Genomic DNA, 25318 nt, shown 5'->3' with positions numbered 1-25318 from the left:
GTGTGTGTGTTAGTATGGATGTCTGTGTGTGTGTGTTAGTATGGATGTCTGTGTGTGTGTGTTAGTATGGATGTCTGTGTGTGTGTGTTAGTATGGATGTCTGTGTGTGTGTGTTAGTATGGATGTCTGTGTGTTAGTATGGATGTCTGTGTGTTAGTATGGATGTCACAGTGTGTGTGTGTTAGTATGGATGTCACAGTGTGTGTGTGTTAGTATGGATGTCACAGTGTGTGTGTGTGTTAGTATGGATGTCACAGTGTGTGTGTGTTAGTATGGATGTCAGTGTGTGTTAGTATGGATGTCAGTGTGTGTTAGTATGGATGTCAGTGTGTGTGTGTTAGTATGGATGTCAGAGTGTGTGTGTTAGTATGGATGTCAGAGTGTGTGTGTGTGTGTTAGTATGGATGTCAGAGTGTGTGTGTGTGTGTGTTAGTATGGATGTCTGTGTGTGTGTTAGTATGGATGTCAGTGTGTGTGTGTGTTAGTATGGATGTCAGAGTGTGTGTGTGTTAGTATGGATGTCAGAGTATGTGTGTGTTAGTATGGATGTCAGAGTGTGTGTGTGTTAGTATGGATGTCAGAGTGTGTGTGTGTGTTAGTATGGATGTCAGAGTGTGTGTGTGTGTTAGTATGGATGTCAGAGTGTGTGTGTGTTAGTATGGATGTCAGAGTGTGTGTGTGTGTGTTAGTATGGATGTCAGAGTGTGTGTGTGTGTGTGTGTGTGTGTTAGTATGGATGTCAGAGTGTGTGTGTGTGTTAGTATGGATGTCAGAGTGTGTGTGTGTGTGTTAGTATGGATGTCAGAGTGTGTGTGTTAGTATGGATGTCAGTGTGTGTGTGTGTGTTAGTATGGATGTCAGAGTGTGTGTGTTAGTATGGATGTCAGAGTGTGTGTGTTAGTATGGATGTCAGAGTGTGTGTGTTAGTATGGATGTCAGAGTGTGTGTGTTAGTATGGATGTCAGAGTGTGTGTGTGTGTTAGTATGGATGTCAGAGTGTGTGTGTGTGTGTGTGTGTGTGTTAGTATGGATGTCAGAGTGTGTGTGTGTGTGTTAGTATGGATGTCAGAGTGTGTGTGTGTGTTAGTATGGATGTCAGAGTGTGTGTGTGTGTGTTAGTATGGATGTCAGAGTGTGTGTGTGTTAGTATGGATGTCAGAGTGTGTGTGTGTGTGTTAGTATGGATGTCAGAGTGTGTGTGTGTGTTAGTATGGATGTCAGAGTGTGTGTGTGTGTTAGTATGGATGTCAGAGTGTGTGTGTGTGTTAGTATGGATGTCAAGTGTGTGTGTTAGTATGGATGTCAGAGTGTGTGTGTGTGTGTTAGTATGGATGTCAGAGTGTGTGTGTGTGTGTGTGTGTGTTAGTATGGATGTCAGAGTGTGTGTGTGTTAGTATGGATGTCAGAGTGTGTGTGTTAGTATGGATGTCAGAGTGTGTGTGTGTGTTAGTATGGATGTCAGAGTGTGTGTGTGTGTGTTAGTATGGATGTCAGAGTGTGTGTGTGTGTTAGTATGGATGTCAGTGTGTGTGTGTGTTAGTATGGATGTCAGTGTGTGTGTGTTAGTATGGATGTCAGTGTGTGTGTGTTAGTATGGATGTCAGTGTGTGTGTGTTAGTATGGATGTCAGTGTGTGTGTGTGTGTTAGTATGGATGTCAGAGTGTGTGTGTGTTAGTATGGATGTCAGAGTGTGTGTGTGTTAGTATGGATGTCAGAGTGTGTGTGTGTTAGTATGGATGTCAGAGTGTGTGTGTGTGTTAGTATGGATGTCAGAGTGTGTGTGTGTGTGTTAGTATGGATGTCAGAGTGTGTGTGTTAGTATGGATGTCAGAGTGTGTGTGTGTGTGTTAGTATGGATGTCAGAGTGTGTGTGTTAGTATGGATGTCAGAGTGTGTGTGTGTGTTAGTATGGATGTCAGAGTGTGTGTGTGTGTGTTAGTATGGATGTCAGAGTGTGTGTGTTAGTATGGATGTCAGAGTGTGTGTGTTAGTATGGATGTCAGAGTGTGTGTGTTAGTATGGATGTCAGAGTGTGTGTGTTAGTATGGATGTCAGTGTGTGTGTTAGTATGGATGTCAGAGTGTGTGTGTGTGTTAGTATGGATGTCAGAGTGTGTGTGTGTGTAGTATGGATGTCAGAGTGTGTGTGTGTGTGTTAGTATGGATGTCAGAGTGTGTGTGTTAGTATGGATGTCAGTGTGTGTGTGTGTGTTAGTATGGATGTCAGAGTGTGTGTGTGTGTGTTAGTATGGATGTCAGGTGTGTGTGTGTGTGTTAGTATGGATGTCAGAGTGTGTGTGTTAGTATGGATGTCAGAGTGTGTGTGTGTGTGTTAGTATGGATGTCAGAGTGTGTGTGTGTGTGTTAGTATGGATGTCAGAGTGTGTGTGTTAGTATGGATGTCAGAGTGTGTGTGTGTGTGTTAGTATGGATGTCAGAGTGTGTGTGTGTGTTAGTATGGATGTCAGAGTGTGTGTGTGTTAGTATGGATGTCAGAGTGTGTGTGTGTTAGTATGGATGTCAGAGTGTGTGTGTTAGTATGGATGTCAGTGTGTGTGTTAGTATGGATGTCTGTGTTAGTATGGATGTCTGTGTGTTAGTATGGATGTCAGTGTGTGTGTGTTAGTATGGATGTCAGAGTGTGTGTGTTAGTATGGATGTCAGAGTGTGTGTGTGTGTGTGTTAGTATGGATGTCAGAGTGTGTGTGTGTGTGTGTGTGTGTTAGCATGGATGTCAGAGTGTGTGTGTGTGTGTGTGTGTGTTAGTATGGATGTCAGAGTGTGTGTGTGTGTGTGTGTGTGTTAGTATGGATGTCAGAGTGTGTGTGTGTGTGTGTGTGTTAGTATGGATGTCAGAGTGTGTGCGTGTGTTAGTATGGATGTCAGAGTGTGTGTGTGTTAGTATGGATGTCAGAGTGTGTGTGTGTGTTAGTATGGATGTCAGAGTGTGTGTGTGTGTTAGTATGGATGTCAGAGTGTGTGTGTGTGTGTGTATGTGTGTGTGTGTTGGATAGCTTTTTACTTTAAATATCCACGTGCAAACAGCCCTCCTAAGCACGCTTCTCTCCTAAGAGTTCTTTTGTTTTTCAAGATTCGCATCATTCGTGAATATCGCCACCTGCTGGGCAGGGAGGAGAATTTATAGTAAAAGATGTCTTAAATGGTGATGCGTTTCTCACCCACAGCTATCGTATCACTTCTGAAGATATGGATTAAACCACTGGAGTCGTCTGGATTACTTTCATGCTGCCTTTATGTGCTTTTTGGAGCTTCAAAGTTCTGGCCACCATTCACTTGCATTGTATGAACCAACAGAGCTGAAATATTCTTCTAAAAATCGTCATTTGTGTTCAGCAGAAGAAAGTCAGTCACATCCGGGTTGGCATGAGATTTCATTTAAACCAGAATAAGTTCTCACTTACCTACAATTGAGCATTGATCAGTCATTTATTAATATTATTAAAGATGATGTTTGCTAATTATATTCACCCTTTGGCTTGATCAGAAGGTCTCTTTATTGTGCTGTTTATAACAGTTTAATAAGCGTTTATTATAAACGTTTATACACTTTCACAAACGTATTTAATGGATAAAAATCCATTGCAGAAAATACAGAAAGGCGCACAGATGAACGACAGGAGACAGATCGCTGATAAAGACTGATCTTTATTTCACCCATGAGATTGAACATGTACAGGACATTTCTTTACAACATTTATTCACCGAGTGACAAATCTGAGCCACTCTTACAGACCAAATATCTATACATTACATTTCCGGGCTCCTTTTGAACTATTGTGAATCAACGAGTGTCCTTCATCAACACCATGGAAAACTAATTCAACCATCAGGCGAGGCAGAACCCAAACCGGTTCCTGTCGGTTTTGGGTTACGTCCCGTCGCATCCCAACAGAAACCGAATTAATTCTCGACAAATCGTTCTCTTGTCGTTTAAGCATCTCGCTATTGTTCCAGAAAACAGGACTGTTTGAGGTTTAACACGGTCATTTAACCGCCATGTTTTAATTAGCATGATTCATTATTGTGAAGTGCTATAGAAGAAACAAGTGCACTCGTAATTCCGATTAAAGTTTAGGACATTTCTGACAGACTCGGCATCGCAACATGGCCATCGTTTAATTTAACGTACGTGACGGAGACATTGAGCGTGCATCGTTGTTTTTATAAGACGCACAACAAACCAGATGAACATCAAACCGGAATCTGTTCTCCTGGATTAACGTTTATATAATTGAAGTGATACATTTGAGTTTGTATTTGATTTTGGCATTGAAAGATCCCACCCCGCCGACCCCCAACACCCCCCCGCCTGCCCCGCCACCGCCCTATATATTGCATCAAATTAAGAGCATGTCAGATTTTTGCGAAAGCGCGGTTCTGAAGGGTTCTGAAGGGTTTCGGGACGCTAAAAGTGGTCGATTAGCCAATTCAGAAGAAAAGAAAAAAAAAACCAATATAATGTTCTGTGCACTGCCCCATTAACCATAACGAAAAATAATGGCATTTAAATCAATGCAAACTGGCAGATTAAGTACATTTGCACCCCATAAAGCTTCCTACAGCTGCGTATCAACACACAACAGCAAATCTTTCCGTTTTGGTCTCCAATCCTCTCCATAGTGCCCAAAATGAAGGATACAAAAGTAGAATAAAGTCATTTTTTAAATACCGTAGCAGCTTTTTTTTTTTTTTCATTTTAAATAGTGAGCCTCTTGTTGGACACGTACAGGGATTTGGAGTCGATCGTCCTTCGAGTGTGGGTGAGTGTGGGTGGCACGGGGTGATTCTGAGATGACGAAATGGCTCTCTGGGCATCAGAACCCAAGGGTCTACTTATTTACCAGCAGAACTGGAAATGCGCTCGTTTAGTTCACCTCCGCTGATACGTCCCTTTTCATCACTCTCGATTCATCCTCTCCCTCGTGTAGATCAGTCTTTCTCAGTCCTGGACTCAAAATCACCTCGTCTCTATAAGCAGAGAGCGGCTCTTCCGCTAAATAACGGGCATCTGGACACCCCTGCCCTTATGGCCCGCTGGGTGAGCTCTGATTGGCCGTCTCAGCTGGATGCTGTGGCAATGGGTTTCTTCAGCTGTTGCGAGCGCAGGTCTCGTGTGCGTGCCTCCAGTAGAAGGTCGTAGCAGGTGTTACACACCAGCACCGGGTCGTACAGCTGCTGGTCTGGAATGGGAAGCTTCAGGTGGCAGCAGTCTTTACAAAACACATTACCACAGTTCCTATGAGAAAGAGAAACAGATGAATATTACTACGACTGAATCGATCACATTCACTGTCAATCAATTCTTCTATAAATCAACCAACAAACCAATTACATGAACACTTTCATGTCCCAGCGGTTAGTTTCATAGTTTCAATATTAAACTATAATTCTTTTTAATAGTGGATTTTCATCATCTAAACAGAGTGAAGTCAACATCACAATATTTATTGTGCGAAAATTATATATAAATTTTTCCAAAAACAAACAACACCATAATTTTGCCGCCAATATGTTTTTTCTGAAGTTAGTGATCTTGTTAATAACCAAGTCAATAAAATAAATAAAAACTTAAAAACAAACAAAAAATTATGACTTTTATTACCATACATTGTGTTTTTCTGTATTATCACTATGGGTTCTCTACAAATATCAAGGTTAAACGATGGTTACTGTAGTAAAACTACGGTAAATTTGTTTCGAGGGAACGCAAACCATTGTGAGGGAACGCAGACCGTATTGAGGGAACGCAGACCATTGTGAGGGAACGCAAACCATTGCGAGGGAACGCAAACCATTGCGAGGGAACGCAGACCTTATCGCGAGGGAACGCAGACCTTATCGCGAGGGAACGCAAATCGTATCGTGAGGGAACGCAAACCGCATCGTGAGGGAACGCAAACCGCATCGTGAGGGAACGCAAACCATTGTGAGGAACGTAAACGTATTGAGGAACATAAACCGTATCGAGGAGCGAGACCATTGTGAGGGAACGCAGACCGTTGAGGGAACGCAAACCGTATTGAGGGAACGCAAACCGTATTGAGGGAACGCAAACCGTATTGAGGGAACGCAAACTATTGTGAGGGAACGCAAACCATTGTGAGGGAACGCAGACTGTATTGGGGAACGCAAACCATTGTGAGGGAACGCAAACCGTATTGAGGGAACGCAAACCGTATGTGAGGGAACGCAAACCGTATTGTGAGGGAACGCAAACCGTAGTGAGGGAACGCAAACCGTATTGTGAGGGAACGCAAACCGTATTGTGAGGGAACGCAAACCTATTGTGAGGGAACGCAAACTATTTATTGTGAGGGAACGCAAACTATTTATTGTGAGGGAACGCAAACCATTTATTGTGAGGGAACGCAAAACTATTGTGAGGGAACGCAAACTATTGTGAGGGAACGCAAACTATTGTGAGGGAACGCAAACCGTATTGTGAGGGTGAGGGAACGCAAACCGTATTGTGAGGGAAAGCAAACCATTGTGAGGGAACGCAAACTATTTATTGTGAGGGAATGCAAAACTATTGTGAGGGAACGCAAACTATTGTGAGGGAACGCAAAACTATACTGTACATTGTAATTTCTGAATCAAGAATGAGATCCTGATCTCTGTACTGGTGACTCACCTGCAGTGATGGCGCCTCTTGACAATCCAGAACTCAGAGTCGCAGTTGAAACAGTGTGAGGCCATGTGATTGGGAACCCATCTGGTGACCTGCGGGTTCAAACAGTAACAACCTAAACCGTTGTGACACCGTCTGTTGGTCAATAAAGTGGTCTGATGATCACGGAATAAAGTATGTAAAGGTAGTTGATTGAGGAACTAGATTAACACCTGTTAAGCATTATACTGTATCATATCGATTTGTTCACGTCATTAATGAAAATCATAAATAAAAACAGGTTCTTTATTCCAAATAATTCCTTGCTCCAGAACTGTGTTGTATTTGTAGTAAAGCAAGTTAAGAAGACTGACCTCTGTGTCCTTCCTCTCCACGCGGTCCCAGCTGCCCTCGCTGAAACGATCTTCACTGTGATTGGACAGCGAGTCTTCTTCATCACTGCCGTCTGATTCACGCAAGCAAGTCTGCGAGGACAAAACAGGTGGTCACCTCAAAGGGTCACGGACGTATAGGATACACAAGCAACATCGGTCAAATATCATCAATTTTCCAACGCACTTCTACTGCGCAGAAGGCACATTTAGATATCTCGAATTGGAGCCAAGAGCAGTAAGTTCATATCACCACTAAACGGGATTGCAAAAATAATTTCCAATCTTGTTTTTATAACAAAACAATGAGTTACCTTAAGAAGGGTCTGCTTAGTTGAAATAGGTCAGCATTACAAATTAGAGGGAACATCGGTCATGATACATATTAAAACAGCTTTTCAACTTTTATTTACCATTTTTCAATCATTTGCAACATGAATAACAAAAGAGAGCACGTTGGAATGTAAACTTACAATATCGTCTTCATAGTCGACATCTGGCTCGGAGGGCGTCGCGCAGAACTGTTTACTTTCCAATTTCAACTGGAGCTGTTTGACCTGTCGTCTCAAGACCTCAACTTCTTGTTTATAACTCGCTTCAATTTGTCGCAGTCGCTGCTGCACGGCGTCCAATGCGACTGGCAAACCATCATCATCAAGGTACGCGGGCGTCTGAGACAGAGCTGGCGACCCATCGGAGGACGGCGAGGAATGGGGCGGTAGAAGCTGCCGGAAAGGTGGTCCCATTACTAACGAAGAGGCCGCTGAAGAACACAGGGCGGCATAGCTTGAGTGTTTCACCGCTGAGAACCAGCCAGACTGCACCGGACTTCCAGGAGCACGCAGAGGGTCTCGACGACAGCACGGCCCGCCGTTGGCGCTTCCTCCATGGGTATGGAGGAGCTTGTTAGCCAAGCGACGACCGTGATAGCTGCCGTGTTGGATGGCGCCACCGCAGGCCGACTGGACCAGGCCTTGTACGCTGTCCCATTGGGAGCCGAGCAGGGAGAGGTCGGTCAACCGGCTCTGGGATATCAGGCATCGTGCCACTTTGGCGTAGTCACCAGGAGGCGTGGCGACCATCGCTCGTTCTCTCGTAGAAAGTTCGCCATTTCGTACAGACTCAACCGGCTTTGCTTCCAGTGGGCTTTGCGATTTGACAGAAATGGTTTTCCGAGCTGGAGAGATGTCACTCTGCTCCGTTAGGGTTTCTACGGAAGCTTCCATTGGCGCGAGAGGTGGTATCGTTTGGAAGAGCTCTGCCAAGGGAGGCGACTCCGAATTCACAGATCCGTTCTCGTCGTGTGCAAAGACATTACATACAGGAGGTGGATTTGTTGTAGTGTTGATGAGGGAAGTGATTTCAGCAGTCCTGGCTTGCACTTCCTGTGGTAACGGTGGGAGTGGACCACTTGAGATTTGAGCCAAGGCTTGATTTAAAACAGGAAGGGGTGGAGTCATATCTAATGCTAAGGGGTGGGGCAAATATGGCAGCGGTTGTGTAGTCAAACAAGGCTCGACCCTTAGTTCCTCATGTGGCTCAGGCAATGCTAAAACACTAACTTCAACGCATGTCGCCATCTCCTGTTCGTCACTGACCAACCCAAGGACTGGTTCATCCTCGGGGGATTCGGAAAAACCACCACTCTGGATGCTCATTGGTTGATTGGACTCCAGGGCTGTGCGCCCCTCCTGGCAGTGCTTGTTAAGGTTGGGGTCACTTGAGGTGCGAGTGAGCATCACTCCATTCTCACAAGCGGACAACAAGTTGTCCATTGACCTCGTCTTGGGGAGCCTGAGGGAATTGAAAAAGACAAGTCTTTGAAAGCAAATGTAATGTCAGGCTTTAAAAATAACAAACAAGCACCACAAAAGTAGTCCAAGCAACTCGTGCAATATACAAGTCTTCCATAGCCACACGCTAGTTTTGTTTGAGGAACAGTCCCCTACTTATCTGTTGTCGTCATTTTGGCTAATAACCTTCCCTACTTTTAAATCTTGTTCACATTCGTGTACATTCAGATATGATGTGTAAAGGTGTGTTGTGCCAAGTTTGACGTCCGTAGTCATTTCTACATCCAAAAAAATCATAATAGCGCAAAATCGTAGTTTCCATCCAATGTGTTCAAGAGAACAAAATTGTGACTTCCAAGGAAACTGGCACTAAATGGAGGTTAAAGCCACTGTGGCTCATTTGATCAACTTAATAAATTACTTGTGGTTTTTAAAGGGCACAGACGCAATTCTCTCACAAACCTTATGTTTGCTTGTGATCTGGGAACAAAAGTGTGTTACAATAAAAATCAGTCGTAATTTAACTTTAAAACCCTGGGCTGGGATGAGGATTAGCAGCTCTAAATCTGAGGCCATGGTTCTCTGCAGGAATCCGATGGAGTGCGTACTCTGGGTAGGGGAGGAGGTATTGCCCCAAGGAGTTCAAGAACCTCGGGGTTTTGTTCACGAGTGAGGGGACAATGGAGCGGGAGGTTGGCCGGAGAATCGGGGCAGCGGGGGTGGTATTGCACTCGCTCTATCGCACCGTTGTCACGAAAAGAGAGCTGAGCCGGAAGGCAAAGCTCTCGATCTACCGGTCAATTTTTGTTCCTACCCTCACCTATGGTCATGAAGGCTGGGTCATGACCGAAAGAACTAGGTCACGAGTACAAGCGGCCGAAATGTGTTTCCTCAGAAGGGTGGCGGGTGTCTCCCTTAGAGATAGGGTGAGGAGCTCAGTCATCCGTGAGGAGCTCGGAGTAGAGCCGCTGCTCCTTTGCGTCGAAAGGAGTCAGTTGAGGTGGTTTGGGCATCTGGTAAGGATGCCCCCTGGGCACCTCCCTAGGGAGGTATTTCAGGCACGTCCAGCTGGGAGGAGGCCTCGGGGAACACCCAGGATTAGGTGGAGAGATTACATCTCCACACTGGCCTGGGAATGCCTCGGGGTCCCCCAGTCAGAGCTGGTTAATGTGGCTCGGGATAGGGAAGTTTGGGGCCCCCTGCTGGAGCAGCTGCCCCCGCGACCCGACTTTGGATAAGCGGTTGAAGATGTATGGATGGATAAAACTCTGGGGCTCTTATTTTGTCTGTGTTTGGGCTTATTTACAGTAGTTTAATAAGCTTTTCATTCAAGATCTGGTAAATTGCTCATCCGGTTCTGGTCTCAATGCATGTTATCGGCGAACCGAACATCTGAGATGCAGTTCACGTGGAGCGCTTACATATTGCACGCCACTCCCGAGAGCTGAAATCAGTAGCGTGTCATCAGCCCGAGCGAGCTGTGTGTCATTAACTGGGGGGTGGTATTGTCCCTGTAATAAGTGTACTGTAAGTCCCATTGGATAAAAGCGTCTGCCAAATGCATAAATGTAAGTGTAAATTTCCTTTCACTGTATGGAAAAGAGCAGCATGAACAATTCTGCTGGGCATCATCATGACAGTTGCACAGTGGAAAGAAAGTCATAAAGGGTTGGCACAACACAAGGTGAATGAATCTGAAAGTAATTTCATTGAGCACTACCACAGTTGTCCACTGTGGGGCAGATTCATCACATAACTGTAGGGTTGCTGGTAAATAGTCAGTGACAGCACTCTTTTCTTCATTACAACAAGGTTCCTTGCAAACTTTCCAAGATATATTTCAAACCTAAGTGCTCACATGAAGCAGTGACTTGCAGGAACCAATCTGTAATTCTTAAGATATTCCTTTCGGGAAGGTTGCTTGAATAGCAGCCAAATAAAGAATGATTCAATTAATTTGCAAGCAAACAGTCGAGGGTTTTAACTGGCAGTGTGGACGTTTGAAGGCAGTGGCAACCGGTCAAACCACTGAGTAAAGATTGAAGTCGTTCTGCATCGTACCTGTCCAGAGAGCGTGCCGTGAACTCTTCTCCCTGTGCTGACGGGCTCAGGTAGTTCTCCATGGCGTCTTCGGCCGCTGTGCATGGGGAAGACGTTGGCAGATAAATGGCCGTCCACAACTGCAGAGCACGTGTGTGACACACCGGCTGCAAAACCTGCAATAGGAGTCATCAAACAAAATCATGACACAAGACTTGCTATAGATACGTGGCGAGCGTTATACAGATATGTTTCATATAGGGTCAGTCCATCTCAAGGGGTCCAATAATTGCAAAGTAGGTTGCTTGTCCATTTTTAATTTTCCTATTGGTTTTTGGAGTGATTACTTCTATGTATTGGTATTGCAAAACCACCCGTTTTTGACGGCCATCTTTGCGTCACGGCACACGGCAAATTTTGGTTAAACAGCTGTTTACGGAAACCTCAACGTCCCAGCTCAGGATGGTCCAAGCGCACTGGAACAAAACCTGATCTCTAGAGTAGAGGACTTATTTCTCAGGTTCCTATCTGGCCCCCCACCAGAGATATTCAACCCGAAAGCACTTTCTCACACCCATTAAAAAAAAGAGACGTCTCAAACTAGCATAGTTCTGCATGCACACTATACTTACCTAGGTACCCCATAAAACAAAATTAAGACTGAGACTTGTACCCTTCACATTATAAACGGACCCTAAATGTGGAACTTCGAGCAATCTTGAGCATCACAATAGGACTCAAGTTCTGAATGGTTTTGCAATACCAACACAGAGGTAATCACTCAAAATTAGGAACATTAAAAAATGTCATCATCGGTCCGTGACCTTCAGCTCTCACTGGATCGCTTGGCAGTCGAGTGTGAAGCGGCTGGGATGAGAATTAGCACCTCTAAATCGAAGCCGATTGGGTGCGTACTCTAGGTAGGGAAGGAGGTATTGCCCCAAGTGAAGGAGTTCAAGTACCTCGGGTCTTGTTCACGAGTGAGGGGACAATGGAGCGGGAGGTTGGCCGGAGAATCGGGGCAGCAGGGGCGGTATTGCACTCGCTCTATCGCACCGTTGTCACGAAAAGAGAGCTGAGCCGGAGGGCAAAGCTCTCGATCTACCGGTCAGTTTTTGTTCCTACCCTCACCTATGGTCACGAAGGCTGGGTCATGACCGAAAGAACTAGGTCACGGGTACAAGCGGCCGAAATGGGCTCACTCAGAAGGGTGGCGGGCTTCTCCCTTAGAGATAGGGTGAGGAGCTCAGTCATCCGTGAGGAGCTCGGAGTAGAGCCGCTGCTCCTTTGCGTCGAAAGGAGTCAGTTGAGGTGGTTTGGGCATCTGGTAAGGATGCCCCCTGCCCGCCTCCCTAGGGAGGTGTTTCAGGCACGTCCAGCTGGGAGGAGGCCTCGGGGAAGACCCAGGATTAGGTAGAGAGATTACATCTCCACACTGGCCTGGGAACGCCTCGGGGTCCCCCAGTCAGAGCTGGTTAATGTGGCTCGGGATAGGGAAGTTTGGGGCCCCCGGCTGGAGCAGCTGCCCCCGCGACCCGACTTCGGATAAGCGGTTGAAGATGGATGGATGGAAAAATGGTCAAGCAACCTGCATTGGACCACTTGAGATAGACTGACCCTACATTAACAACGAGAAATGAAGAATGTACAGGTATTGGAAAGGGCCAGTTAATCAAGAGCAGTGAAAGCTGTAAAGTAAGTGTTCTTTAAAGTAACAGTGTTTGTGAGCTCACCATATCATGGCAGGGGATGTAGAGAAAGTTCTGGAAGTTCTTGTTGCCGGTGCGCAGGAGGGACCAGACAGAGCAGGTGCGTTTATATACATTACGTGCGTCACGTTCTTTAGCGTTATTACACAGGAAAGTGCCGTACAGACATGAGTATGTGTGCTGAACCAGTTTCACCTACAAACAGAAAAACAAACAAAACAAAAAAAAAACTCTTGAATCAATACATTCAACTGTTAACCCTTTAAGCTCGGATGGGCCCGTGAGAAAAATAAAATAGTATCCGTGTCATACTACATAAATAGTCATGTGTCATATGTTGTTGGAAAGCTCTCAAAGAGTAGAACAAAACCAGCCTATTTGTTTTACTCACAGAAAAACATAAATATAGTGAGTAATAGTGAAGTATATGTCTTTGACAATTATGTTGGTGTTGCTTATATGACACGTTTTTACTTGTAACATCACGAAACATAAACGTAACATAAAATATCACAAATCATTAAATAGAGGAGGTGATTATCTTTCAATAATGAAAGATATATAGATCATTAGATAATCCACATGAAGCACAATGTTACATATGACCACCAGGAGATGGCGCCAAACACACGACACAGACTCAATGATGACTCAAATGACAGAATGAAACTCATTCTGTGAAATCTCATGACTAAAATCATGTCTGCATGCTATGCAAACCTTTAGTCATTGTTGTGTTTGCATGTGTAATTAGTTCTTATGAACAATTATTATCTTTTATTTGTTTTTTTTCTCACACCGGCCCATCCGAACTTAAAGGGTTAATTTCTACTCATACAGTAATCATTAGCCTATATGACAATGTTGACTTTATAGTGATTCTATTGTAATACATTATAGATGATTGAGAGCATGTTTTGTTTCCCTTGTGTGTTTGTGTGAGCTGGAATCACATGCATTTCAAAATAAGAGTCCCCGGTGTATTTTGGACTTGTATATAATTAAACTAGCTTTGTACTAAATCGTCACTTTTTATCTGGCTATTATTGGGATTTTGAATGCACAACAAACACGCACCTGCAATTTCTCTCATTTTGGACTCATTTGCAGCCTCAATGTCTGTGATAAAATAATAGAAAAAAAACACATACCTCTGGAAAAACTAAAGACCACTGCAAAATTATCAGTTTCTCTGGATTTAGTATTTATAGGTGTGTGTGAGTAAAATCTTTACATGCATCCTTTCTTAAAGACGAATCTGCCCGATTCCAGCCTTGCTGAAGCACCCCCAGATCACCACCGATCCTTCACCAAATTTCACAGTGGGTGAGAGACACTGTGGCTTGACAGTGTCTCTCACCCACTGTGAAATTCAGGTGAAGGATCGGTGGTGATCTGGGGGTGCTTCAGCAAGGCTGGAATCGAGCAGATTAGTCTTTGAATCAAGCCACATACGAGGATATCCTGGAAGACAATTTGCTTCCTTAGGCTCTGACAATGTTCCCCAACTCTTTGGATTGGTTTATCCAGCAGGACAATGCCCCATGCCACACAGTCAGGTCAATCAAGGTGTGGATGGAGGACCACCAGATCAACACCCTGTCATGACCAGCCCAATCTTCAGACCTGAACCCCATTGAACACCTCAAGAGGAAGATGGATGCCCACGAGCCATCAAACAAAGACGAGATGCTTGAATTTTTGCACCAGGAGTGGCATAAAGTCGCCCAACAGCACTGTGAAAGATTGGTAGAGCATGCCAAGATGCATTTATAATTTTTTCCCCAAATTAAATCGCATTTTTGAGGACCTACACATACTCGAAAACTCATGAAACTTCGCACATGCATCAGAAGTTGTGAATATTTACATCTGAAATGGGTTTCAGAATTAGGTGTGAAAAACGGCACCTACAAACACTCAATGCTACGATTCACCTACACGTACGAACATCGGGACACATGTGTAACATGCCAATACCTACAAAAAAGTCTCTTGGACCCATGCCCTAAACTCAACAGGAAGTCAGCCATCTTGATTTTTCTCTTCAATATTTGCAAAGTTTTTGCCATTTCCAGGCCTCGTACTTTAACAAACTCCTCCTTGAGATTTCATCAGATTGACTTCATATTTGGTCAGTCTAATCTAAAAGCCTTGGCGATGCTAAATTGCGAAGCTTTTGAGTTTTCACTGCACGCCGTGGCCGTGACGGTCTGACAAATTTCAATGTTTCGCCATGAAACAGGAAGTTGTTATAACTCAATAATAGTCCAGGCCTGAATACATCTATGAGCCAATATTCCGTTTTAGTCATAGCGCCACCTACGGGCAACAGCCAATTCCAGGTCTTGTACTTTAACAAACTCCTCCCAGGGATTTCATCAGATCAACATTATATTTAGTCAGTCTTAATCTAAAGGCCTTGGTGATGTTAAATTGCGAAGCTTTTGAGTTTTCGTTGAAGGGCGTGTCCGTGACGGCCTGACAAATTTCGATTTGAAATTCGAGTCACATTTTTGAGGCATAAACATGCTCGAAAACTCATGAAACTTTGCACACGTCTCAAAAGTGGGGAACATTTACATCCGATGCTGGTTTTAGAATGAATTGGGGCAAAATGGCTCAATAGCGCCACCTACAATATTACAACGAAGCAGCCTTCACCCAACGTTCCACCTACATGTAAGAAAATCGGTAGGCATATGTAACATATCAACACGTACAAAAAAGTCTCTTAGAGCCATATCCTGAACCCAACAGGAAGTCGGCCATTGTGATTTTTCTTTTAATGTTTTGCTCAGTTTTTGCCATTTCCAGGCCTCGTACTTTAAGGAGCTCCTCCTAGAGATTAAATCAGATCAACACCATATTTGGTCAGTCTAATCTAAGGCCTTGGCGATGCAAAATTGCGAAGCTATAGAGTTTTCTTTGAATGGCGTGTCCATGGCGGCCTGACAAGTTCGATGTTTCGCCATGAAACAGGAAGTTGTTGTAACTCAAACATACAATGTCCAACCTACTCCAAACTTCACATGTTTGATAAGAGTCCCGGCCTGAACACTTCAATATGCCAATATTCAGTTATAATCATAGCGCCACCTACTGGAAACAGAAAATGACACGTTTTACACTGTGTAACAACATTTAAGTGCTATTGAGTGATACTCCCCTGGCACAGCAGCCCCAACGTGCACCAGGGTGCGAGGGCCCGTTCATTTTATATGAAATTTGGGAGAAATGTTGTCAGTAGTTAATAAATTAAAACAAAAATGTTCATTGTACTCAAACACATACCTATAAATAGTAACTGGTCATTTTGCAGTGGTCTCAACCTTTTCCAGAGCTGAATATATAAATGAAAACACAGGCTACGAACCAGAAAGGCTTCGTTGAATTCAAACAGGCAGGGAAACTGTTTCAACAGCTGATGCACACAGTCCAACCACTGCAGGAACACTGGACATTGTTCACTGACATCATCTCCATTCTCCTGATGACCACAGCGATCTGCAAACTTATGACCGTAATCCAACCACTCCGTCTCAACCAGCAGCTGAAAACCCTACAGAAAGAACCCGAATTTAAATCAGATGACGTGTTTGCTTTGGTTAAATGAATTAAAAACAGTTTCTAAACAAAATAACACATGTGCATGAGCCAAGTGTGATTTAAATCTATTTATTACAGACTATTTTTCATGTCTACCTCTATGGTTCTGTAGAAGGGATCCAAAAGGATCTTCGAGAGGGCCACAATTTGAGGCGTGCGATCCCAGCCGTCAGAACAATGAACCAAGACGGGTCGCCCATCCCTCTCCACTGCAGAGCACACCAGAGTGGCCGCTTTCAACATGACGGACAGGTGCTGGAGCCAACGGGTACTTTCCAAAGCAGAGAGCCAGCTGAGAACCAATGGAGAGACAACAGTTAGAAAAGGCTGATAAAGAAAACTCACAGTGGGTGTTGAAGGTCTGGAACTACTGACCTACATTAAGATTGACTGCTAGAGATGAATATAACTTCAGACGTTTGATATAGTTCACAATAGCCAATGTGATCAAGTGGTCAAATGAGACGCATCTTAATATCAGGTGTAAAAACGGCGATACTGAAACAGGACTTACTTGCCAGGATCTGGAATCTGACTGCAAACCGTTCGGAGCGACTGAAAGCTGTTTCTGATGGAATGGATGTTGGCCATGCCCATAAACATCACCTCACAGTTGGGATAGTACTCTACAAACACCAACGGAAATACACACACAAAACAAGAGACTTTAATCGATCAACAACTGCCTCATGATGCCAAGTTTTACTACAGAATAAAACAGGATGTTTCTGTCACAAGTGGTTCAGTCCAGCGGTTCGCAAACCGGTCCTGGAGGCGCTCAAACACGGCACATTTTGGACGTCGCCCTTTTCTGACACACCCAATTTAAGAGTTGGAGTCTCCACTAACAAGCTGATGAGTTGAATCAGGTGTGTCTGATTGAGGAGACATCTGAAACATGTAGTGTGGAAGGGCCTCAGGGACAGGTTTGACAACCACTGCTTTAGTCCAACAACACAAACCTTCACACTCGCAGCCTCCTCCCTTGGCGCGGTTTGCCACCGCAGCGGTGTAAGAGCGCGCATCAAGAATCAACAACTTCTGGACCGCTGTGCTGGCGTCTGGAACGGGGCAAGCCGTAAGAGATGAGTCTGGAAAAACAAGAGAGAGTGGGTGAGATTAGACTGGAATACATACAGTAACATGTACTGGCTACTACATGCTAAAACGCATGTTAAAAATAGTATGCAGTGAGCAACAGTGGCGTGTCCACAAACAAGGCTCTGGGTGTGCCGTGGGAAAACAGGCTGTGCAAGAAACTGAAGCACAATCAAGTGACATGCACAACTAATGTCCACTGCTTTTGTCTTTTTAGCTCCAAGTTATTTTCCAGCCCTGTGTTGCATTATGACTTAAAGTGGACCTATTTTTACATACCATGACTGCACACAGCCAATATGAAAAAAGGACAACAATGTCTGACGATGCAAACCAACACACAGATGGTATGTTGATTGCATGCATATCATCTAAAGGAACATTTAGACTGCTGAACCAATAATTGAAGTATAGCTCATTATATCAAGAATGGTCACCGACTACCACCCCCAGGGAGTCGGAAGGAGTGACTCCAGCCAGGTCTCCTAAGCAACCAAATTGGCCCGGATGCCAGGGAGGGTAGAGTCACATGGGGTAACCTCCTTGTGGTTGCTATAATGTGGTTCTCGCTCTCGGTGGGGCGTGTGGTGAGTTGTGCTTGGATGCCGCGGAGAATAGCGTGAAGTGTCCACACGCGCTACGTCTCCGTGGTGATAAGATGCACGGGTTGACTGTCTCAGATGCAGAGACAACTGAGATTCATCCTCCACCACCCGGATTTGAGGCTATTCACGACGCCACCACGAGGATTTAGAGCGCATTGGGAATTGGGCTTTCCAAAAAAAAAAAAAAAAGAATGGCCACCGAATTACCAAGTCAGAAGGGTGGCAAGCTTCTCCCTTAGAGATAGGGTGAGGAGCTCAGTCATCCGTGAGGAGCTCGGAGTAGAGCCGCTGCTTCTTTGCGTCGAAAGGAGTCAGTTGAGGTGGTTTGGGCATCTGGTAAGAATGCCCCCTGGGCGCCTCCCTAGGGAGGTGTTTCAGGCACGTCCAGCTGGGAGGAGGCCTCGGGGAAGACCCAGGATTAGGTGGAGAGATTACATCTCTACACTGGTCTGGGAACGCCTTGGGGTCCTCCAGTCAGAGCTGGTTAATGTGGCTCGGGATAGGGAAGTTTGGGGCCCCCTGCTGGAGCTGATGCCCCCGCGACCCGACTTCGGATAAGCAGTTGAAGATGGATGGATGGATTAATTTAATGTCACTGTGGAAGAAATACAACTACTACTACGTGCAGAGCTGAACCGGTAATCTGGGCTGACGCACTTTTGGGCCGACCAGGGGCGGAATGGCCATTGGGAGAACCGAGTGAGCCGGTGGTTTGCAGAAAAGAACAGCAAACACCCCCAATTGGGTGGCATCTGCATACCCTGCAATGATTAAAAAGTGGTATACACCATTTTCACATGACCTCATTTTGTTGCATGTAGTATTAAAGGGAGTGGCATGTAGTTTTCTATTAAACCTCGTGACAGTACTAGTGCTTGCCGCAGATTCAACTGCAATTCAAATCTGATATTGCGATGCATTATGAAGTATCGTATTGTGAGGTAGTCAGCCAAACCTGGCCCTAATGCATACTGCAGAACAAGTATGGCTAGGTATGCCGGAGACACCACAGAGTTGTTAAAATGCTCCAACAGTACGGTTATTACTCTTCAGTCTGTCCGACTGGAATAATCAATGATGGGCACTGCAGAGAAACGTCTGGCATGCACAGCACAGTCATTTCCTGCCAAGGCAGCCAATCCACTTACGGCATTAAGATGAGAGATTGTAGAAACACCGGCCAAAACCTGACGAGTCTAAAGATGATCTCACCAACACACACAGCCAATTAAGAGAGTAATTGCAAAGTTTAAATCATCCTCAATGCTTTAAATTACTATTACAATGTATACAAAATGTAAAGTCTTAAAAACATGCTTTTTTTCATGCAAAATATAACTTCTTATTTTTTATATTGATTTTTGGGGTGAACTATGACTTGGACATGTTCTTGACAGTTTTCGTGAGATTCAATCAAGTAACCAACAAATCAGAACATATTTGACGTTTAATATAAAGTTAAGAAGAGCAGGCAGAGCAACTGGGGGTTCAGTGTCTTGCCCAAGGACACTTCGGCATGTGGAGTCATGTGGGCCGGGATTCGAACCATCAAAAATGGTAAATGGTCGGCACTTATATATAACCTTAACGGTATTCAAAGCGCTTTACACTGTGACTCATTCATCCAGTCACACACACATTCACACACCAATGGCGGCAGAGCTGCTATGTAAGGTGCTAGCCTGCCATTGGGAGAAACTTGGGGTTCAGTGTCTTGCCCAAGGACACTTCGGCATGTGGAGTCATGTGGGCCGGGATTCGAACCGCCAGCTCTGCGTTTAGCGGCCGACCCGCTCTACCACCTGAGCCACAGAGAGTTTGATTGTGACGATTATTGGCAGCATCTCTCACCTCATTAGACAGTACAGTCACAACTGTAATTAGACAGTCTAAAAACCGCCTGCCAAACTCATATTCAGACTACATCCTTTAAACTGACCTCCAAATTGCCACAAAATGAGTTTCCAGTTGGTAGCAGCTTCCTTTCTCATTCCCAGCAGACAGACACTGGCGAGAGGAAACGCCGTTAATTGACTGTGTGAGAGGAAATGAGCAGTTTTCCCATGGCAAATCCCACACTTCATTGTAGTCAGTCTGTAAACACTCTCGGAGACAAATGCATCACATGACTGACACAAACCGTTTCTCTGCGGTCCAGGACCATAATTGTGTCTATAGGTGTTATGAATGTATTCTTAGACAGAAACTAATTACAACTGGCGATGCACCAAGTGTCTGTGTTCCAGAATTAACGGGCGTTGCTAAAAGATTGGGGAACTTTAGGATTAAGGGCCTTGATACTCGACCGATTCTTGGAATCCTCCATCGATTCCGTTTTTGGTTTTTTAATGGGCCAAGCACTGAAAGTCCATTAGTGTTGTTCTTTATCAAGTCTATGGCAGCCCATAGAAACGTACATGGGAAAGTTATGAAATTTGGCACACTGATAGAGGACACTCTCAAATGTAACTCACCCAAATTTGGGGTTTCTTACTCTGACCCTCTAGCGCCACCAACTGTTCATGTAACATCTAGTGACACTCGTGACAAAATACAACCAAAATCTTTTTGATAGACCAAACTGTTTTTGGATAACGCTTCATCGAATCCGACGCCAAGCACGCCAAAATGGAAGTGAGGCTCTATCTTTGCACAGCTTTATCGTATTGACACAAAACTTGGTATACATCATCACAAACAAGACGCAAGGATACCTGCACAGTTTCGTACAGCACCAGAATCATGAGACTGGCTCTTTAGATTCCTTAGGGCAATAACTAATTTTCCTAAGTTGGTCATTTTTTATTTTGTCTACCCAATTTTTCAATGTCTGCCATTTTTTATTTTGTCTACCCAATTTTTCTACGTCGGACATTTTTGTATTTTTATTATTGGGGCAATTAACCAATTTTTCTACGTCAGCCATTTTTTATTTTGTCTACCCAATTTTTCTACGTCGGACATTTTTGTATTTTTATTATTGGGGCAATTAACCAATTTTTCTACGTCAGCCATTTTTTATTTTGTCTACCCAATTTTTCGACGTCAGCCATTTTTTATTTTGTCTACCCAATTTTTCTACGTCGGACATTTTTGTATTTTTATTATTGGGGCAATTACCCAATTTTTCGACGTCAACCATTTTTAATTTTGTATACCCAAGTTTTCTACGTCGGCCATATTTTATTTTGTATACCCAATTTTTCGACGTCGGCAATTTTTTATTTTGTATAGTCAATTTTTCGACGTCGGCCATTTTTTAATTTTGTATACCCAATTTTTCAACGTCGGCCATTTTTTATTTTGTATACCCAATTTTTCTATGTCGGCCATATTTTATTTTATTGGGGCAATTACCAAATTTTTCTACGACAGCCATTTTTTATTTTGTCTTAAAATTCTGAATTTTACAAATGGCATTGGCGTACCGGTACGGAACTTGGTATGCATCATTGGCACCATACCCTGAGAGTACCAATAAAGTTTGGGACCAGCGCCACCTTGTGGTCCAAAGATATAATGAAATGTATAAAAATTCTTATAACATTTGACATATCTGACCTATCGTCCTAGGACTGCCCTTTTTACATTCCTTGGGTCACGCAGAGTACGCTGATACCCAATGTGCCATGGTTGGCCAGCGTTATTTTTTCCCCCACCCGTATTCCAGCATCTCCCGCGGTTATAGACGTCAAATGATTGGACGAAAGTTGTCTATACGTCACCAGTTTGACGACGGCGTCTGATTGGATGGGCTTTTTAATAACTTTTTTAGTAGAGAGGACATTTTTGGTTTGGGATAAGATGGAGGCTGAAGTTGTAAATGTTGCTACCGCCATGTCGAAGGTTCGATTTTACCACCCGTTTCTACAGTATTTGAAATGTCTCATTAAAAGTAAATGAAAGGTTTGAATCCACAGTGTTTTGTCAGGGTCTTACCGAAGTCACTATCGGACGCGTCCGGTCCGTCTCCTCTGGTTCGGCAAGCCCGTGGGCCCGGGTCGAGCTGACACGCCTTCGCTATAGACGTCACAAGATACTCGTCCTCTGTGTTTCTCCAGCCCCACCAGCTGATCTCAGGCTGACTGCAGCGCGCGATCACCGCACCATTACGCTGGTGTCTAGACACAAAAATATTAATGAAACAGACAGATTAGATATACATACCTATATATTCAGAGCACAAAATGAACACTTGCAAAGCATCAAATGGAAGTAAAATAATGCAAGCTTCAATCCTTAGAGACCCAAGGACGATTTATTTCCTTTATTCACCCCTTAAAAAGTGCTTTTAGGATTTTTAAGAATATTCATTTTACAGTGAACTCAGGGTTGCTTAAATAAAATGTAAGACTTTAAGAGAAGGAGGGATGCCCGTCGCGGAGTCCTGTGCCACTGCCATCCACCGGGGGAAGGAGTAGCCCGACCGCCCAGACGCGGAGAACGGCTACCATCCGCGAGGCGAGTGGGGACTGGAGCGAAGGAGCCGCTGCCAGGGGCGGAGGAGTGCCCTGCCGTCCCCCAGGAAACGCGGAGGGGTCGGGAAGACCGCCGTCCGCGAGGCCTCCCCGACCGCCTGGAGTCGTAGAGCCGCTGCCAAGGGCAGAGGAGTGCCCTGCCGTCCGCGAGGGGTGGAGGGGAGCGACTCCCCGACCGCCTGGAGTGGTAGGGCGGCTGATACGTAAAAAAAATAATAATTCTCCCCTTCCTCCCAATTTGGACGCCCAATTCCATCTACTTAGTAGGTCCTCGTGGTGGCGCGGTTACTCGCCTCAATCCGGGTGGCGGAGGACGAGTCTCAGTTGCCGCCGCTTCTAAAACAGTCAATCCGCGCATCTGATCACGTGACTCGTTGTGCATCCGCGGAGACTCGCAGCATGTGGAGGCTCATGCTACTCTCCACAATCCACACACAACTCACCACACGCCCCATTGAGAGCGAGAACCGCTAATCACGACCACGAGGAGGTTACCCCATGTGACTCTACCCTCCCTAGCAACCGGGCTAATTTGGTTGCCAAGGAGACCTGACTGGAGTCACTCAGCACGCCCTGGATTCAAACTCGCGACTCCAGCGGTGATCGTCAGCATCAATACTCGCTGAGATACACAGACCCCCTCCTCTGTGTTATTTAAACATGTATACCTGTACACCACCACAGGAATTCTCTTCCAGGACCTAAAGGAAGCCACGCTCTCCAGCTCTTTATCCGTGATCCAAACAGGCACCAGCAGTTTTTGAGGGTAACTGGAACACAATCTACAAACAGAAGCACAAAACCAGTGTTACAAAGTATCAGATTAATCATTCCTGCAGTGATGTAACAGGACTTCAAATGCGTTTAATTACTCTCATGTTACGTTCACTTTGGCGGCCCTAACGGTTCAACAGCCAGAGAACGTGTTTAAATGAAGTGTGTATTATGGGATGTGTACTAGAGTCGTACTTGTAGTTGTTGTTGATATCAGACACTCTCCAGGCGTTCTGCATGTCAAATCCCATCCGATTCAACTCCACCTCCATCCTGTGCCGCACATGCTCACCTGAGACAAACCAACAAGACGACTCCATTATACAGGCACATCTGAATGACATTATTACCTGCACAGAAACACTATTAAGCATCTAGAAATGAAGAGAGGAACGCTCGGTCGTGTACCTGGTCTGCAGAGGTGCAGGTGTTGATCTTCGTCGTCCGTGTTCCCTCCTAAACACCAGGCGTGGTACGCGAGGGCGAACAGATCCTCGAGACGGGCCGGGTGTGCGACCGCTCTGTTCAAACGCTTCAGCCACTCCTCACACTGCTTTAATGTCGAGAAATGACACCTGACACAACGGGAAAAAAGGATTTTTGAGTTTGTGGTGAAATGTGACCTTGACATGTTCTTAATAGATTTTGAGAGGAATAGAAAGTTGAAAAGATTGAAAGTTATTTTTTTTTCACTACTGTTACTTTATTTTTGTTTTTAAAAGTGCTAAATGCTCCAGCGGACATGTACTGGGACTATCAGCGCACCAAATGGAAATATCAGCTAATATTACAGGATTATGTGAGATATATAAGCTGCTTACACACTGTAATATGTGGCACATATTAGATCAGATGATCTCAACGATGCGCAGAGTCAAATTTTTTAACCGCGATGTATCGTGCCACGATAAACCGTTACACCCCTAATAAAAATGTATTTACTCCATTTAGTGTGTGTGTGTGTCTGTGTATCTGCGTGTGTGTCAGTGTCTGCATGCGGGTGTCTGTGTATGCGTGTGTGTGCACGTGTGTTTGTGTCTGTGTCTGCGAATCTGTATTCGCGTGTGTGTCTGCGTGTGTGTGTGTGTGAGAGAGAGATGTGTGTGTGTGTGTGTGTGTGTGTGTGTGATTGTGTTTGAGTGAGTGAGTGTGTGCGCGCGTGACTGTGTGAGAGATTGTGTGTGTGAGTGAGATTGCGTGTGTGTATGTGAGAGAGAGAGTGTGTGTGTGTTTGTGTCTGTGTATCTGCGTGTGTGTCAGTGTCTCCATGCGGTTGTCTGTGTATCTGTGTATGCGCGTGTGTGCACGTGTGTTTGTGTCTGCGAATCTGTATTCGCATGTGTGTCTGCGTGTGTCAGTGTCTGCGTGTGTGTGAATGTGTATTTGCGCGCGCGCGTGTGTGTGTGTGTGCGTGCGTGCGTGTGTGTGTGTGAGAGAGAGAGATTGTGTGTGTGTGAGATTGTGTGAGTGCGTGACTGTGTGAGAGAGATTGCGTGTGTGTATGTGAGATTGTGTGTGTGTGTGTGTGAGAGAGATTGCGTGTGTGTGTGTGTGTGAGAGAGATTGCGTGTGTGTGTGTGTGAGAGAGATTGTGTGTGTGAGATTGTGTGAGTGTGTGTGAGTGAGTGAGCGTGCGTGACTGTGTGAGAGAGATTGTGTGTGTGAGATTGTGTGAGTGTGTGTGTGTGAGAGAGATTGCGTGTGTGTGTGTGTGTGAGAGAGATTGCGTGTGTGTGTGTGTGAGAGAGATTGTGTGTGTGAGATTGTGTGAGAGTGTGTGTGTGAGTGAGCGTGCGTGACTGTGTGAGAGAGATTGCGTGTGTGTATGTGTGAGATTGTGTGTGTGAGAGATTGTGTGTGTGTGTGTGTGTATGAGTGTGTGTGAGATTGCGTGTGTGTGAGAGTGTGCGCGTGTGTGAGATTGCGTGTGTGTGAGAGAGTGTGCGCGTGTGTGAGATTGTGTGTGTGTGTATGAGTGTGTGTGAGATTGCGTGTGTGTGAGAGAGTGTGCGCGTGTGTGAGATTGCCTGCGAGTGTGATTGTGTGTGTGTGTGAGAGAGATTGCGTGTGTGTTACCTCACTACTTTGGAGTCTTTGCAGATGATGTGTAGTTGAAACATCTCTCTACTCTCCACACTCTCTATAAGCCTGAGAGGAACCTGCACACAACACAATCAGCCAATCAGAGA

At 44.9% G+C, this 25318-nt stretch overlaps 1 protein-coding gene across 5 annotated transcripts in view; it reads right to left on the bottom strand.

Moving 5' to 3' along the window:
• Positions 1 to 4400: 4400 nt before the first annotated feature.
• LOC127631736 (myotubularin-related protein 4-like) overlaps positions 4401 to 25318 on the bottom strand; it is a 68363-nt gene continuing 47445 nt past the window's right edge. For 4 of the 5 annotated variants that reach the window (XM_052110043.1, XM_052110026.1, XM_052110046.1 and 1 more), the window contains 15 exons: positions 25206 to 25288; positions 23538 to 23704; positions 23325 to 23421; positions 23024 to 23137; positions 21817 to 21998; positions 17137 to 17265; positions 16689 to 16800; positions 16271 to 16466; positions 15942 to 16127; positions 12590 to 12760; positions 10878 to 11032; positions 7497 to 8817; positions 7006 to 7116; positions 6656 to 6744; positions 4401 to 5257 (listed from right to left, as the gene is read on the bottom strand). In XM_052110043.1, the coding sequence (XP_051966003.1) occupies positions 5080 to 5257; positions 6656 to 6744; positions 7006 to 7116; positions 7497 to 8817; positions 10878 to 11032; positions 12590 to 12760; positions 15942 to 16127; positions 16271 to 16466; positions 16689 to 16800; positions 17137 to 17265; positions 21817 to 21998; positions 23024 to 23137; positions 23325 to 23421; positions 23538 to 23704; positions 25206 to 25288 (3291 nt within the window). In that variant the 3' untranslated portion in view covers positions 4401 to 5079. Of the gene's footprint in view, positions 5258 to 6227; positions 6347 to 6590; positions 6745 to 7005; positions 7117 to 7496; positions 8818 to 10877; positions 11033 to 12589; positions 12761 to 15941; positions 16128 to 16270; positions 16467 to 16688; positions 16801 to 17136; positions 17266 to 21816; positions 21999 to 23023; positions 23138 to 23324; positions 23422 to 23537; positions 23705 to 25205; positions 25289 to 25318 lie in introns of those variants that run through there. The other variant, XR_007969009.1, reaches the window with a different exon arrangement.

Source organism: Xyrauchen texanus, chromosome 3, assembly GCF_025860055.1.
Source record: "Xyrauchen texanus isolate HMW12.3.18 chromosome 3, RBS_HiC_50CHRs, whole genome shotgun sequence".
Classification (NCBI taxonomy): domain Eukaryota; kingdom Metazoa; phylum Chordata; class Actinopteri; order Cypriniformes; family Catostomidae; genus Xyrauchen; species Xyrauchen texanus.
The sequence above is the reverse complement of the archived record's forward strand: the minus strand, read 5'-3'. Positions and strand labels throughout refer to the sequence as shown.